This window comes from Lemur catta, chromosome 24, assembly GCF_020740605.2.
Source record: "Lemur catta isolate mLemCat1 chromosome 24, mLemCat1.pri, whole genome shotgun sequence".
Taxonomy (NCBI): domain Eukaryota; kingdom Metazoa; phylum Chordata; class Mammalia; order Primates; family Lemuridae; genus Lemur; species Lemur catta.
The window spans coordinates 14,330,046-14,347,086 of record NC_059151.1 but is presented as its reverse complement, the minus strand read 5'-3'; the positions used below and the strand labels follow the sequence as shown (position 1 = coordinate 14,347,086).

The 17,041-nt window shown below is 33.5% G+C and overlaps 1 protein-coding gene across 1 annotated transcript in view; it reads left to right on the top strand.

Moving 5' to 3' along the window:
* The window catches only part of SLC9B1 (solute carrier family 9 member B1), an 80,532-nt gene that overhangs the window by 48,318 nt on the left and 15,173 nt on the right, over positions 1-17,041 (top strand). Inside the window, exons 4-6 of the mRNA XM_045536650.1 lie at positions 2,512-2,682; positions 4,704-4,846; positions 5,943-6,070. Coding sequence (XP_045392606.1) covers positions 2,512-2,682; positions 4,704-4,846; positions 5,943-6,070 — 442 coding nt within the window. The remainder of the gene's footprint in view (positions 1-2,511; positions 2,683-4,703; positions 4,847-5,942; positions 6,071-17,041) is intronic.

Genomic DNA, 17,041 nt, shown 5'->3' with positions numbered 1-17,041 from the left:
AGCCATAGATGTGTAGAGAATTTATTTCAAACTTTCTATGACTCTCTTTTTCCCTAGGATCTCCCCTTTAAATTTTTGTCTGATCTGCCACTTGCCCAGCTGAGACTGCAACTTCAGACTAGCAAAACTGCAAGATTTCTCTGTCCATTTCCAAACCAATCTCCCACATTTAACCAGCAAAACCATGAGTTTTCTCCCTCCACTCCATAGCAAATCTATCCCCTGCCCTTAAAAGGAAGGCTGCTGGTTTTTCCCAACTGACCCTGGGGAATGGGAGAAACCCCAGCCAGAAGGGCCTCAGACTCCCACTGATCCTACCCAAAACCCTAACACTTTTTCCAAGAATAAATGCTTCTAAGTTTGATAACTACCTTTGGTGAGTTTTCATGGTCCTGACATGGTTGGTTTGGATATTTCCTCAGTAAAAGTGGCATATGTTCTTAGATGTCTTTGTTTGACAATATCTTCAATTTGTCCTTTACTTGAATAACAGTTTAACTGGCTACAGAATTGAACATTAAATGTTTTATCTTTGTACGTTGAAGACTTTATTTCATTATCTTCTGCTTCTGTTGTTGCTGTTGAGGATTGAGACTCTGCTCTGATGTTAATTGCTTTATGGCTAATCTATCATTCTCTCTTTGGACTCTTTAAGATCTTATTTTGTCTTTGGTAGTCTGTAGTTCCTCAGCATTTTATCTAAGAATCTTTATTTTTATTTAATCCTGTTTAGAACTCATTTGGCTTCCTGTGTTTAAATCAATACAGACTTGATTATAGTTTTAAGCAATTCTATAAATTTTAAAGCCAATTATCTTCTCAGATATTATCTCTTCACTCTTTCAATTCTGTTCCAGAACTACTATTAGGTCTTTTATGCCTACGTATTTTATGCCTTTTCCATAATCTAAATCTCTCATTTTTCATCTAATTTTTCTTTTTATGCTACACTCCAAGTAATTTTCTCATATCTACCAATTTGTCATGTTTCTCTCTTCAACTGTGTCTAGCCTGCTATTTAAGGCTCTTAGTGATTTTTTAAATTCAGCAATTTTTTTAGTTACCTTCTAGATGTTCTATTTAATTCTTTTACAAAATACCCAAGTAATTTTTTTAGTTCTCAATTTTTTTAATTTATATTTAGTCTCGGAAAATACGTATTTTATGGTATCTATATAGTGATTTTATTAGCTGAGATTTTAGATATCTAATCCCATTCTTTGTTGTATCTATTACATTTTGCCCAAGGGGGATTACTTCTTATTTTATTTTAAGTTAAATTCACTGGGATTTTACCTTTGAGGCTTTATGCAGTCTAGAATCCAAAGTGTCTATTAGGAATGACTTGAATTGGCATCTACTAAGTGCCATAGGCATAGTTCCATGCAGGGAGACTTTTAATGCTAGATTTAGGACTTTGAGATTCCCAACCCATGCAAATCATGTAAATTTGAGCCCTAAACATAAATTAGATGAGGCCTGTTTTATATGTGAATTCTCAAAAGAGATTGTGCCACCTAGAGACCAGATAAGACAAACTGCCTTGTCTTCTCACTTTTGTCAGTAGAATATTTCCTGGTCCATTCTTTTAGTGAGTGTTCAGCCCTTCAAGTCTTCTAGTTTTGCAGAGTGGCAATAATGCAAGAGTGAGCAGGCAAGAAACTTAGTTCTAATTTTCTGTCTTCAGTGAATCAAAAAGGGGTCATAGCTAAAAAATACACTTAGGCTGTTTAAAGAACATGAAAAGCATTAGAAATTATGATTCATGGTAAATGAAGGTAGCCGTTTAATTGACCCATGGAAATTTATCATGTAGCTATCAGTCCTTTACAGAAGCCTATGGATTCCCCTTGAGTAGGGCCTTAGCATCGAGTTGCCAGAAACAAGATGTCTACTAATTTACTCTCTCTGTCCACCTCTACTTCTTACACATAACCTAAGATACTTTACACTCATTCCCACAAAGTCCAGGTTCATTTTTTTCCAGCTCTTACTGCCTCTAATACATATATACCAAATATCAACTGAGTTATCCTTTCAATTCAAATATTTAGTCTGTTCCTGTTAAAAGAAGTGGCCCCCTGCCACTGTAATCTTCAGTAAAGTTGAGAATTCTTATTATAGCCAATCATCCTGTTATTCCTGATGGAAAGACTATTTTAAAATATAAAATAAAGTTAATCTCATCATATTGCCATGACATTTTTAAAATGTCAAATATTATAAGAAATGTTTAGCCCTTTAAATAATTCACATATGTTCACATGGTTTTAAAATATTTTTTAAAATAAACATACTTTGTTTAAAACATATCCCATAAATTGACAGGATCTTTGGAATACATGTTAAGCAGATATCGCTTCCATCATACTAGTAAGCAATATTAGTCTGAACCATGTATGATTGTACAGAACTGGCTATTAATATATTGGATTAAATAAAATTCATTTTTTGTTTGTATGCATCTATGTCTATATAGATATATAGATGTACGCTTTTTTTACATTTCAGGAGTTATGTCCCTTATGATATGGTGTGTAATGTGGTCAGTCTTGGGCTCTGAAGTTCTCCCTGGTGGAAATATATTTGGATTGTTAATTATTTTTCATAGTGCTTTAATTGGGGGGAAACTTTTGCAACTCATTAGAATACCTTCAGTGCCTCCACTTCCACCTCTTCTTGGTAAGTATATAATTAGCTCTCCTTTTGTTATTATTGGTTATATGTAACTTTTGAACATTTTCTATTTGGACTATATGTAATTCAGAAATATTTCAATGTAATATGATCTATATTGGTTCTTTATATATGTATTTACTGTATATATGTGTATATATGTGTGTGTATATAGCTCCTTTATAGATGTATTTATTCTCTCCCTCTCTATATATACACACACACAGGTTTTTTCAAAAATCTATTTTTAAAATAACTTTAATATACTTACTGTATGATTCTTGTTGCTTTATCACTTAATGGAATTTTTACTTAATTTTAAATGTATTATAGAAAAAGAAAAATTTGGAAAAGACTGAATTTTTCTGTAAACAACCTAACTTGAATACAATCATAAGATTCAAATATTATAGTGACTAGGGCACTAAAAGGTCCTGTGGTTTCTGAGTAAGCTGTTTGGGCATCTCCACTATGTACATCCGTGTGTGCATCATCTGCCTCACTGGTGTTATACCTATTGCTTCGTCACCATTGTTCTATAACTCTCCAGCTGGACAGGGGAAAAGTAATGGAAGAATTTTTATTAGAGGTATCTCATATCTTCTAAGTATAGCAGGTCCTCAAATAATGTTCTTTCATTCAAGGTTGTTTCCTTATAATGTTGATGAGGAAAACAAACCAGTAGTGGTGACGGCCCGTTCTCCCCATGGCTGCATGGGTTTCCTCCTACATCCCAAAGATGTGCACATTAGGTGAACTGGCGTGTCTAACTGTCTGAGTGTGGGTGTGTATGTGAGTGTGCCCTGTGGTAGAATGGCATCCTGCCCAGGGTGGGTCCCCACTTTGCACCCTGAACTGCCAGGATAGGCTTCAGTAACCTGCAACCCTGAACTAGAATAAGCGGGTTGGAAGATGAATGAATGAATGAATACAAGTTATTGTAAAATAAAACTTTGTAAATAATACAATAAACATACAAATACACAACAATGGACAATGAGGTAGGAAAGCACTCAGTGAACCTGCCATTTTGTGACTGGTTTCGAACTGCATGGTGGGAGAAGGTGCTCCTGATCAGTTACACTTTGTAAACATTTATTCCTTTATTTAAACCCCACCACCACTATGACCGCTGTCATTCATTGATTCACCAAAAATTGGGTAAATAATTATCTTTCTTACTTCTATTAATCTTCTTGAATGTATGTATAGATCATATTTATTTCAATGGGTAATAGTAGCAGTGTTTGGGACTTTATTTGGAAGTCTGGTGATGTTTTTGTGCTCATAAATATGCTGTAGGAACTTAACTCTTTTTGATATCAATAAAGCTATGGAAAAATTGGTTTTGTTATACGCCATTTTACTTAAAAGCTGTAGTTTCCAAGAACCTGCTGATGATGTTAAGTGAGGACTTACTGTATTCAACACATCTAAACATTCAGTATACTGTCAGTGGAGATAATCTCTACACCTTATCTCTCACACTCCTTCTAGGTTCCTAATATTCTTGCAGTGCCTTATAAGTATTCATTGAATCTTTTCCCTCCTCTCCAAAACTTTTGCTTTTGCTGTAAATTAGGCTGTTTGTTTGCAACTTTTGCATGGACTATGGCAGAGTCTTCTAACTGGTCTCTGCAATTTTATCCCTGTCTAATTCACTAAGACCCTCACATAGAAAATGCAAGACTCATTATTTCACTTGCTGCCTAAAACCTTCCCGCGGTGCCTTAATCTGCCAAAGGGAATGGGGAGCTTTCCATGATCTGGCCCCTCCACCTCATTCTCCCCACTCCCATCCTTGCCCCTTATGTTTTAGCAACACAAAATTATGTGTTGTACCCCACTGGGATATGTTTTTTCTTATGCCTATTCTTTTATTCATGCTATCTCCTCTACTCATATGTAACCTGCCCTTCACCAAAGCAACAAGAGACATAGTGTGTTGAAAGAGTGCAAATTAAATGTTTGTTTTCCTTCTTGGAAAAATGAATTGAATCAGATATCTTTATTTTCTTCCTTCTCAGGGATGTTACTGGCTGGTTTTATTGTTAGGAATGTTCCATTCATCAGTAACCACGTCCAAGTTCATACCACATGGTCTTCCATTTTAAGAAACACTGCCCTTACCATTATCCTAATACGAGCTGGGCTTGGACTCGATCCACAGGTAGATTTCCAATTATCCCATGAGTAAAGTTATTTCAAATATTTGAGGCTGATGGAAAAGCAAAAGAGGCAAAAATTTTATTACAGCTCTTCCAAGTGGAGTCTGTAAGCAAAACTAAGAATAAAAGAACAAGGCTTTGCAGAAATATTCTTACCTTAATTTCTATTTCTAGTCATAATATGAGAAGAACTCACTGTGCTGTCAAGTCTTCATTAGAGATCATCTTTAATTACTTGCATAGAGATAAATGTTCCTTATGCAGCACTTGTATTATTTGGGAGGCTCTTCCATGGAGAACTCCTAACTTTTTAGTTAACAAAGGATAAAGTCAGCCTATAAAGGCTTTTCTCTGTCTTCTAGGAATATTAAGAATTTCAGTAACTTTTTTCATGACTTTTTCTCCAGAGAAAAACATTCCTGATTATCTTTGCATTATTCTAAACTTTAGCCTTTTAAAATAGTTCTTAAAATATTATACTCCAGGGATCATAAGTCTACTTGGGTTTTAAGAAAACGACCATGAATATAATAGCTACTCAAATGTAGCAAATGTATGAGTTTAATGGAAATATCTCAAGAGCATAAATAATTATAGTCAGTGATAATTTATTATATTTTCCAGTAGAAAATTTGAATCAATGAGAAAATTGAAAAGTTCCCCCTTTTTAAATTAATTATAGAGTTTTTAAGTGATTTTTTTGACATGTTGGTGCTTTCTCTTTATAATTATTAAGTTAAACAGTTCATCTCCAAAAAATTAGCTGATGGGAAAAACTTGTAGGATACTGTCATACTATTTATTAGAAAAACTAAGGAAGGTAGATACAGCTATTTAGTCATAAAGAAATGGATCTTTTTAAATAATGAAAATGCAACAATATTTTATAAAATGTGAAACTGTTTGTAACCCAATCTATGATGATATATAAAATGAGCCGTGTGAGAGTTTCAAGTCCAGGGGCACAACGTGGCCAAATGAGATTTAGTTTAATAAAAGCTTCCTACTCAAAAAAGACTATATATTTCACTATTTGCTTAAATAATTTTCTTGTCAGCCATTGTAAGTTTATCTAAATATGACTATTTTATATTTCAGGCTTTGAAGAATTTGAAGAGAGTTTGTTTAAGATTGTCTATGGGTCCATGCCTCATAGAGGCATGTTCAGCTGCTTTTTTTTCTCACTTCATTATGAAATTTCCCTGGGAATGGGGATTTCTATTAGGGTAATTTTTCTTATTTTTCCCTATTAAATTATTCAGTTAAGGATGCTTAGTTTTAAATTATTCAGAATGTCGTACAGACAAGCTCTTCATTAAAATTTTTTCACAGTGGTTAAAAAGAACCTTGGAAATCAGTTGATCAAAAGCAGAGCTATGTTCCAAATCTATCATATTCTCAGCAAATATTCATAGTCTCTCAGGGTATAGTGCCAAGATAATTCACTTTATCAATTTATTCATTCTGTTCTGCATTGTAATATATTTGTATATTTTAACCTATCTAATGGCCTCTTCTTCATACCCTATCTGTGGATACAATTTCATATTATAATATGTATGTAAGTATGTATATGAGAGAGATTTTATATAGATACAGTTATAGAAATATAAACTCTCCCCTATTTAAAAACAAGCAAATAAACAAAAACTCTTCCCCTAAATCCAATGCCCCATCTATCTTTATCTACCATCCATTTCCCTATGTCTGAATTCCTCAAAATAAGTCTGTAATCACTATTTCTAGATTCTAACTCCTTTTCATTTTTCAATTCACTAACTTTTGCCTCCACTTACCCATTCCATTGAAATTTTAGCGAAGTTCACCCACTACATACTTACTACCAAATCCAGCGGATTTTTAAAATTAATTTTTATTATAAAATATCCAAATACATTTTTCTTTTGAAAAATTAGAAATTTAGAGATGAAAGTGAAGTGCTCTTTGACCATGCCTTCAAATCCTAGTGCCCAGACTCCTACCCAAAGTGACAACTTTTATAACTTTTATGTTATCGTTCTAGACCTTTAAAAATAGCATTCTGGATTTATAAAAAATATATGTGTGAAACCATAGAAAAGGAAGTATTATTTTGTGCATTTTTATTTTTATTTAATCATATCAAAGAATATTTCACTTTGCAATCTGCTCTTTTCGCTTAACAATATTCTTGAAATTTATCTATGTTGAAACATGTAGTTCATTCCTTTTAATTATATAAGATTACATTGTATGACATGACCAGACTTTATTTTCGTTACAACAAATAGCATTTTATTTGTCTCATTTTGCACCAATGTGAGTTTGTCTAGAATAGTTACCTCAGTTATGTTTATTTTCAGTTTTGATGGGTACTGCCAAAATGCCTTCAACACAGCCACACTGCTTTGCCCTATCACCAACAGAGCAGAAGAGTACCTGTCGTTCTTTCAAATCCTTGCAAATCCTTGATATTATCAAATTTTATGATTTTTTCCAATCTAGTGAATTAAAAAATGGTTTCTCTTTGTTCCTTTAATTTGCATTTCTATGATTATTCAGGAGCTTGAGTAACCTTTATATATGTTGTCCTTTCTGTTTTCCTTATCTGTGACTAGCCTGTTCATATCCTTTGTCCATTTTTCTACTGAGTTATTATTCTCTTCCTTATTAATTATATCTGTTATATGTATTTGTATGTTATATGTGTTGCAAATATCTTGTCCCAGCATATCACTGGATATTTTACTTTGTTTATGGTGATTTTTTTTCAATCTAAAAAGTATATTTTGTTATTTCCAACAGATAGAAGGGCCAGTACATAAAACCATTCACTTTACCTTAAAAATCAAAAAGGAAAATAAAAGGGAGAAGAAAGCAGAATATAGTGGTTTTGAGTATTACAGTATTTTTTATTTTAATAATTGAATTTATCAAAATTTCTCTTTATGTTTAATGCCTTTGTATTTGTCATTCAAAAGGTCCTTTTACCCCATGGTCGCAAATATATTCTTTTATATTTTATTCTTATTACTTTTACTTTTAAGCTCAGTTTTTAAAATTTAGGTCTTAAAAACTTAGAATTTATTATGTGTAAAAATCTAGCTATATATTCTACATGAGTAGGTAGTTGTCTCACACCATGTATGGAAGATTTCTTTTTTTCCCCCACTGATTTGAAATGTCAATTTTATCATGTAACAAATTCCATAGATTTTTTTTCTACAGTTTGTATTTTGTTTTCTTCTAATCTATTTTGTCTATTTCGATGTCACTATTTCATAGTTTTAACTATTTTGCCTTTACAGAAACAGTGTCTTCTTTTGTTTAAGTTGACTTGGTCTTTCATTCTAAGCTCTTATTCTTCCAAATAAACTTTACAATCAGCTAGTCAAGTCCAGTGAAAAATTCTGAGAGGATTTTGATTGGTATAGCACTTAAATTAATTTGGGGGAGAGATAACATCTTTATAATATTGAGGCTTTTAATCCACAAATGTGAAATATCTCTCTAATTATTCAGATGTTGTCTTAAGGACAATATTTTATTTATAATTTTTGGAAAGGTGTAGATTATCTTCATAGTTTTGTCCGTAGGTATTTTGTGTTTTTTATTGATGTGGTAGATCAAAATTTTCATGTTTTCTAATTAGTTTTTGCAGATGTATAAAAAGACTATTGATTTTTTAAATCACCTTTATTGAGGTATAATTTTCATACAAAATGAGCACCCACTTTTAGTGTAGATTTCAATGAGTTTTGACAAATTTATATTTGTAACCACAATTGTAACCACAATGGAGATGTAGAACATTTTCATTATGCCCCTAAATTCTCCTGTGTTCCACCCCACTTTAGGGAATGCTGGCCCTGGGCAACCCATGATATTAATATTTTCTGTAACAATAGATTAGATTTTTCTATAGAGCCTTTTATAATAAATGTAATTATATAGTGTGTACTCTTTTGTTTGTGGGTTCTTTTGGTCAGCAAGATGTTTTTGAGGTACATCCATATCACGACTAGAAGTTCATTCCATTTTATTGCTGAGTATTATTTCATTGCATGACAACCTTTTTACCATTTGGGGCTATTACAAATAAAGCTGTATGAAGATTTACATTCAAGTCTTGTGTGGACATTTGTTTTCATTTCTTAGAGAAATATCTGTCATATGGTGACAGAATGTTTAATTTTATTAAGAAAATAAAAAGCAATCACCAGTTTTCTAAGATATAGTATTTTATATTCCCCCCCAAAAAAAATATATGATATTTCAGAGTATCCACATCCTCTCCAATACTTCATGGTGTGTCTATTTAATTTTAGCATTTTTAGTGGTTGTGTAGTGGTATCATATTGTGGTTTTAATTTGCATTTCCCTGTTAACTACTGACATTAAGCATCTTTTCGCATGCTAAAACTATTCGTACATCTTCTTTAATAAAGTATCAGTTCAAATCTTTTGCCAATTTTTAAAATTGAGTTGTTCATATTCTTATTGAATTTTAAATTATTTTTATATTCTGGACTCAGTCTTTTGTCCAAAGTATGTACTGTGATTTTTTTTCTTCAAGGGTGTGACCTGCATTTCTTCCTTCCCTTCCTTCCTGCCTTTCATTTTTCCTTTCTTTCCTTCCTTCCTTCTTTCTTTCTGGCTGAAACAACAAAAATTTATTTCTCACAGTTGTGGAGGTTGGAAGGCCAAGATCAAGGTGTCAGTTAGATGCAGTTTCTCCTGAGGTCTCTCTCCTTGGCTTTGCAGATGGCCACCTTCTCTCTGTGTTCTCATACGGCCTTTCCTCTGTCTGCAGGCATCCTTAGTGTGTTTTCCTTTTCTTATAATGACACGAGCCCCGTTGAATTAAAGTCCTACCTTTTATGACCTCATTTAATTTATTTTATTTTTTATTGATACATAATAATTGTACATATTCATGGATTACATGTTACATCTTGAAACAAGCACACAACATACAATGATCAAATCAGGGTAACTGGGACAAGATTCACCTGAAACATTCATCATTGTTTTATGCTGGGAGCATTTGAAAACTTCTAGATATTCTGATATCAGTAAACTATCGTCAACTATAGTTGCCCCATTGTACCACTGAACATCAGAACTTTTTCCTTCTATTAAAGAGAATTACCCCTTCAGCAACATCCCTTCATTACCCCATCCCACCACCCTGACCAATCCCTAGTAGCCACCATTCTATTCACTACTTCCTTGAGATCAATTTTTTTTTAGGTCCCATATTTGAGTGTGAAAATGAAATATTTGTCTTTCTGTGCCTGGTTTATTTCACTTAATGACTTCTTTGAAGCCTCTATCTCCAAACAGAGTCCACATTGAAGATTAGAGCTTCAACATATGAATTTGTGGGGCTGAGGACACAGTTCACTCCATAACAATTCCCAACCCAGGAAACTTTTTCCTCCTGTCTTCTCTAACAGTTCTCCTTTTCTTTCTTCTATCTCTTAATATGAATAATTTAGGGCTTAGTATTAGGCCCTCTTTTTTTCTCAATCTGACCCCAGTTCTTCTTTCACATTCTAATGATTTCAATTTTGTCTACAAGCCATTGGCTGCTGTATTCCTTTAACCATAGAAGAAGTGAAACAAATTCTCCAAGTGGGAACATCACATCAAAGGATCATATCTCACTGAGACAGGCGGTGCATGTAGAACTTTCTTCAAGGTGACACTCTGGTCCAGTCCTCAAGAACCAAAACTGCTCATCTAGAATTGTGTTAGTGTTTCATTTTACATCCCATTATGCAACAATAACAACATTTTTTGAGTATTTACTATGTGTCAGGCATTCTTCTATGAGGTTAACAAATGTTAATTCATCTTTGTAAAACTCATGATAATTTTATCCTAATATTATTCTAATTTTACACACTAGAAAACTTAGCTACAGGATGATTAAATAAATTGCTTAAGGTCACACAGCTTGTGACTATAGTTATCTTCTAGTCTCACTCCAGGGCTCATACCCCCAACCACGTGCTAAGACTATGATTATGTATATAACACTTATTTATGATCCAGGTGACATTTCAAGTCAGGATAAGGATGTTTTAGTCAAAAAGTATATTATAATAAATAGAATATCACTTATGAAAAATTAAGATATTGTTAGATTTTTTCCTTCCATTCTCTGTGCCCAAAGTCATAAGATATTCCTTTATAGTATCTTCTAGAAATTTTACTTTTTTACTTTTCACACTTTAATCCACAATCTACCTTAAATTAATGATTGTGCTTGGTGTGAGGCAGGACCAAGTTTTTTTCTTTTTTTTATTATAAATATCCAACTGACCTAACACTATTGATTTAAAAGATCTTTCTTCCTACTCCCACTGTTCTATCATGCCACCTTTGTCATAAATCAAGTTTCCATATATGTATCGGTCTGTTTCTGGGCTCTATTTTTACCCAAAGTTATATTTTCTTATCTTCTGCCTTAATTATCATAGCTTTATAATGTCTTGACATCTTGTAAAACTGTCAGTTTTACAATATTCTTCAAAAGTGTCTTTGCAATTCATAGTCCGTAATATTTCCATATAAATTTAGAATCAATTTGTCAATTTCCACCAAAAAATATTTTGATTGAAATTATATTGAATGTATGGTTTCAATTGAATGTAAAATTATATTTAATGTATAATGATCATACTCAATTGGAGTATGGAATACATTTACAATATTGATCCATTTAATCTATGCCCATGGTCTGCCTCTCCCTCCATTTATTTACATTTCTCTAACTTTACTTAATCGAGCTTTTTTTTCCTGTGTAGAGGTCTTACCTATATTTAATTACATTTATTCCTAGATATTTGATAGCTTTTAATGCTATTATCAATAGTACCTTTAAGTTTTTTATTTTCTCATTATTTCTTGCTGGTCTTTAGAATATGGGTTATTAATTTTCTTTATGACTTTCGTTTCCAGTGCTATCCTCACTTGTGCTATCCTCACTTAGTGATTAAAACAATTTATCTTTAAGTTGCTTTGGATTTTCTCTGTGAACGACCATGTCATCTGTGGATAATGACAGCTTTACTGCTTCTTTTCCAATATGCATACCATTTATTTAATTTTCTTTCCTTATGGCACCAGCTCAATATAATGATTAAAAGTGGTGATAGCAAGCATCTTTGATAGCAAGCATCTTTGATAGCAAGCATCTTTGATAGCAGTCTTGGTGACAGCAGTCTGTGGTGACAGTCTTGATCCTGTATTTGTCATAAGTTTTTTGTAGCTGCCCTTTAGGGGATTTAAGAAAGTTCCCCTCTCTTCTTAATTTTCTAAAAGTTTTTATCATGAATGGATGTAGAATTTTATCAAATAATTGTTTTGCTTCTACTGAGATGATGGTATGAATTTTCTACTTTATTGTAGTGAATTACCTTGATTAATTTTCTAATGAAAGCCAAAATTTCACTCATAAAATAAACCAGATTTGGTCATCATCCTTATAATTTTCAACTTTCCTATACCATTTTGTTTTAGATATATATCTTACTAATAACTTAGAGCAAGTTTTTTTTAATATAGTCAAAGAGGCTCTGTCTTAAAACAGGTCCATCCAACCCATTCATGATAGGTCAATTTGGACTTAATCTTCCTTTATTTCATTTTTAAAATATTATATATTCTTGTGAATTTTATTCTTTTTACTTTTCCTTCTTTTTGTTAGATTAACAGCATTTTCCTCATTCCACTTTTGTTTATTCTTTTAATATTTAGAAACTAGAAACTCATTCTCCTAGTGATTACCCATAATTTTGGAAAATACATATCTAAATTTAAAGTTTGTTTTCACTTTCCTCTACTCTCTCATATATTTCCCCATTAGTTGATTGATATATCTGGAATTTTAGTCCAAGAATATTTTAAAGATTTTTTTATAAATAACATTTTTCTAACTTTATCAATAAGTTTTTCTGCTCATCATTTCTTATAATGATAATCATAATAATTATAATAGTAGCAAATATTTATGTAGTGCTTGCCATATGCCAGGTACTTAGTAAAGTACATGATAATTATTAACTTATTTAATCCTCACAACAGCCCTGTAAAGTAGATTCTATTATATCCCCATTTTTTTTATATAAACAGAGGCAAAGAGATGCTACATGGTTTTCTTAAGCTCAGACAACTAATAAGTGGTAAAACTGAGATTTGAATCCAAAACTCTGGCTTGGCCTATAGCTCTATTCTTAATGTCTACACTACACTTTCTATATCCTTTGCTTTGGAGTCTCCTTTTGTACTAAATTTTCCTGATGATGAATTGATCATCTAGTTCTTTTACTACTGATCAATGTATAGTAAACTTTCTCCTTGAATATCTGAAAATAGCTTTTGTTAGGCTTAGAATTGAATTGTAGTTTCAAAATTATTTTCCCTCAATACTTTGAAGCTATCACTGTTATCTCTTTGCATTAATTTTGCCCATGAGAAATCTGTTATCAAACTAATTTTTTAATTCTTTTTTAGTTAAGCTATTTCTTTCAATTTGGAAGCTTGGTTTTCTGAATTTTTCCAATAGATTGTTTCTTGCTGCACAATGCATGTTCTTTGGACAAGCAACATCAGTATCACCTAAAGCATGTTGAAAATGCGGAATCTTGGGGCCCCACCTCAGACCTTTTGCATCAGAGCCTGCCATTTAACAAGATCCTTATGTAATTTGTTTGCACATTAAAGTTTGAAAAAAATAGTCTCAGGTCTTTTTTCTTAGTGAAATTTTTCAAACATGTAGAATGGCAGAGAGAATAATATAATGAGCACCCAAATATTCTTAACTCAGACTGAACAGTTCCTACAGAATCTTAAAATATGTTACAGACATGATGCTATTTCATCCTATATTCTTCAATATATATCTCTAAAATGTAGGGCATTTTTCTTTTTTCCTTTTTTTTTTTTTTTTTTGAGACAGAGCCTCACTCCGTTGCCCAGGCTAGAGTGCCATGGCATCAGCCTAGCTCACAGCAACCTCAAACTCCTGCGTCAGCCTTCCAAGCAGCTGGGACTACAGGCATGCGCCACCATGCCCGGCTAATTTTTTTCTATATATTTTTAGTTGCCCAGCTAATTTCTTTCTATTTTTAGTCTACTAAAAGGCTGGTCTGGAACTCCTGAGCTTAAACGATCCACCTGCCTCAGCCTCCCAGAGTGCTAGGATTACAGGTGTGAGCCACGGCGCCCGGCCCTGTAGGGCATTTTTCTAACTAAATTAACAATAATTCCTTAATATATTTAGGTAGGTCTTTTTACAATTTGCTCTGCTTAATACTTGGAGGGATCTTGCGGTCAGAGGACTGTTATTTCTACTTTTTCCCAGCTCTTGGATATATTTTTTAGCATATTTTTCCTCCTCAGTTCTCTTTTATTAACTCCCTCTTCCATAACTATTAGGTTTTCTTTATACTTTTCATTTGCTCATCCTTTTGCAGTACATACTAGAAAATTCTCTCTGATCAATCCTCCAGCTTACTAACTCACTCTTCAGCTATGTTCATATCATCTACTTATTTAAATTTTGGCAATTGATTGCCAAATTTCTAAGAACTAAAGTTAAAATTTTATGGGTAGATACAGTATATTTTCATAATTCTGAGGATATTTATAATTATTCTAAAGTCATGTTTTGGTTGCTCCCTTTCTGGTATGTCTCTTTCCTCAGATTTTTCCATTTAATGAACAAGGTCCCTCAATTTGAAATGTTGACTTTCCCATAATATTTGGTGATACTTTAATGGGTGCTTGTTTTTGTAGTTGGACTTCCTAGTAACCTGTGATTGCTATCTATACTATTGTCTTCTTGCAGAGCATAGGCTAGTTCTGCTACCAAGCAAGGCACCTAGGTGCCCTAGAAGCAAAAACTGAGATTTGGATTCTTATGCAAGTTATCACTGAGGGAGCTCTCAGTAGAAACCTATGAGTGAAGGAGGCCAGATGGGACTGGGAGAAAAGCCAATGGTTCCCAAACTTTGCTGCACATAAAATCATGTGGGGTGGGACTTTTAAAAGTCCCAGCACTCAGAGGAGTGACATCAGCAAGATGGAAGAATAGGAAGATCTAGGCACTCCTTCACTCACAGAGAAACCAACTTAGCAACAATATATGGGCGATGTTGCTTTTGTAAGAACTCCAGAAACTGCTTGAGAGATTACAGCATCCCAGGCAAGCACAAGGCCAAGAAGAGACATATTGGAGCAGTTAGGAAATTCTGGTGCACTTAACCACCATACCTCATTTACCTCCCCGCGCAGCTCAGAGAGAATGGGTGAAAAACCCCAGTTCCCAGTTTCTCCTTTGGCAGGGAAAGAAAAGGGTGGAACACGTGACCCATGTTCTCACTTTTTGAGGCGTGTCTAATGGACTGGTTTCCATCTCACTGACTAAGAGCACTGACAAGAAAGGAATTAGTACACTTTGAATGCCTGAATCCCACTGAGAACAAAGGTGAGTCCTGCAGGCTGTTACAGCATCAAAGAGATTGCAGTACCATAGAGGTCCACTGTGGGAACTTCTGGGTAGATAAAGTTGAATCTCTTTAGCTGAGAGATAAATGTAAGACAAAGAAAATGCTTCCCCAGGAAATTTTGAGAGGCTCCCAGAATTTCTAGCTGGGCCAATTGGTGAAAATCTTCTTCTGCACAAAGACAGTCTATAAAGACTAGTAGAGAGGTAGCTGTTTTTCAAAATGTCCAAATTTCAAAAAAAGATAAAAAGCATACAAAGGAAAAGGGATTCATAGCTCAATCAACAAAATTGATCCAACCAACCCAAAACAAATGAAAATGTATGAATTATCCAACAGTTAATTCAAAATAATCATCATAAAGGTATTCATTGAGCTAAAAGAACACACACAGACAACTAAACAAAAGCAGGAGAAGGATGCATGAACAAAATGAGAATATCAAAAAAAGAGAGAAACTATTAAAAAGAACCATACAGCAACTTGGGAGCTGAAGAATACAATAGCTGAATTGAAAGATTCACTAGAGGGATCAACAGCAGACTGGAGCAAATAGAAGAATTAGAGAACTTGAAGACAGGTTATTTGAAATCAGTAAGCCAGAGGAGAAAAAAAAATGAAGAAAAGTGAAGAACGCCTAAGGGACTTATGGAATGACTTATAAAAATGTATTAGAAGGTACAGGATATATACACAGACCCAATGGAACAGAATAGACAGCCCAGAAATAAATCCTAACATGAATGGATAAATAATCTTTGTCAAGGGTGCCAAAACCACACAAGGGAAACAGGACAGTCTCTTCTGTAAACAGTAGTGGGAAAACTGGATATCCACAGGCAAAGGAGTGAAGATGAGAGAGAACTGTGGGACATTAAATTTGTCAATGACTTATGGGATATGATGCCAAAGGCACAGGCAACAAAAGCAAGTACAGACAAATTAAACTACATCCAACTTAAAAAATTCTGCACAGCGAAGGAAACAGAGTGAACAGGCAATTCTTGGAATGGGAGAAAAGAATGCAAACCGTATATCTAATAAGCAGTTAATATCTAAAATATATAAAGAATTCCTGAAACTCAATAACAAAAAACCCTCAAACACCCTAAATAAAAAACGGGCGAAGGACTTGAACAGACATTTCTGCAAAGAAGATATACACATGACCAAGATGTGCAACATCTGTAATCATTAGAGAAATACAAATCAAAACCACAGTAAGATGTCACCACATACCCATTCGAATGGCTGCTATCAAAAAAAATAATAATAAGTGTTGATGAGGATGTGAGGAAACTGTAACCCTTGGTACACTTCTGGTGGGAACGTAAAATGGTATAGACACTATGGAAAACAGTTTGGAGATTTCTTAAAAACTAAAAGAATTACCATATGATCCAGAAATCCCACTTCAGGGTATATATATCAAAAGAATTGAAAGCAGGATCTTGAAGAGATATTTGCACACTAATGTTCATTATTCATTATTCACAACAGCCAACAGGTAGAAGTGGCTCAAATGTGCATCAGCAGTTGAATGGATAAAGAAAATATGGTATGAACATACAATGGAATATTAGCCATAAAAAAGAGGAAACCCTGTTGCATGCTACAACATGGATAAACCTCGAGGACATTATACTGATTGAAATAGCCAGAGACAGAAAGACAAATATTGTATGATTTCACTGATGTTAA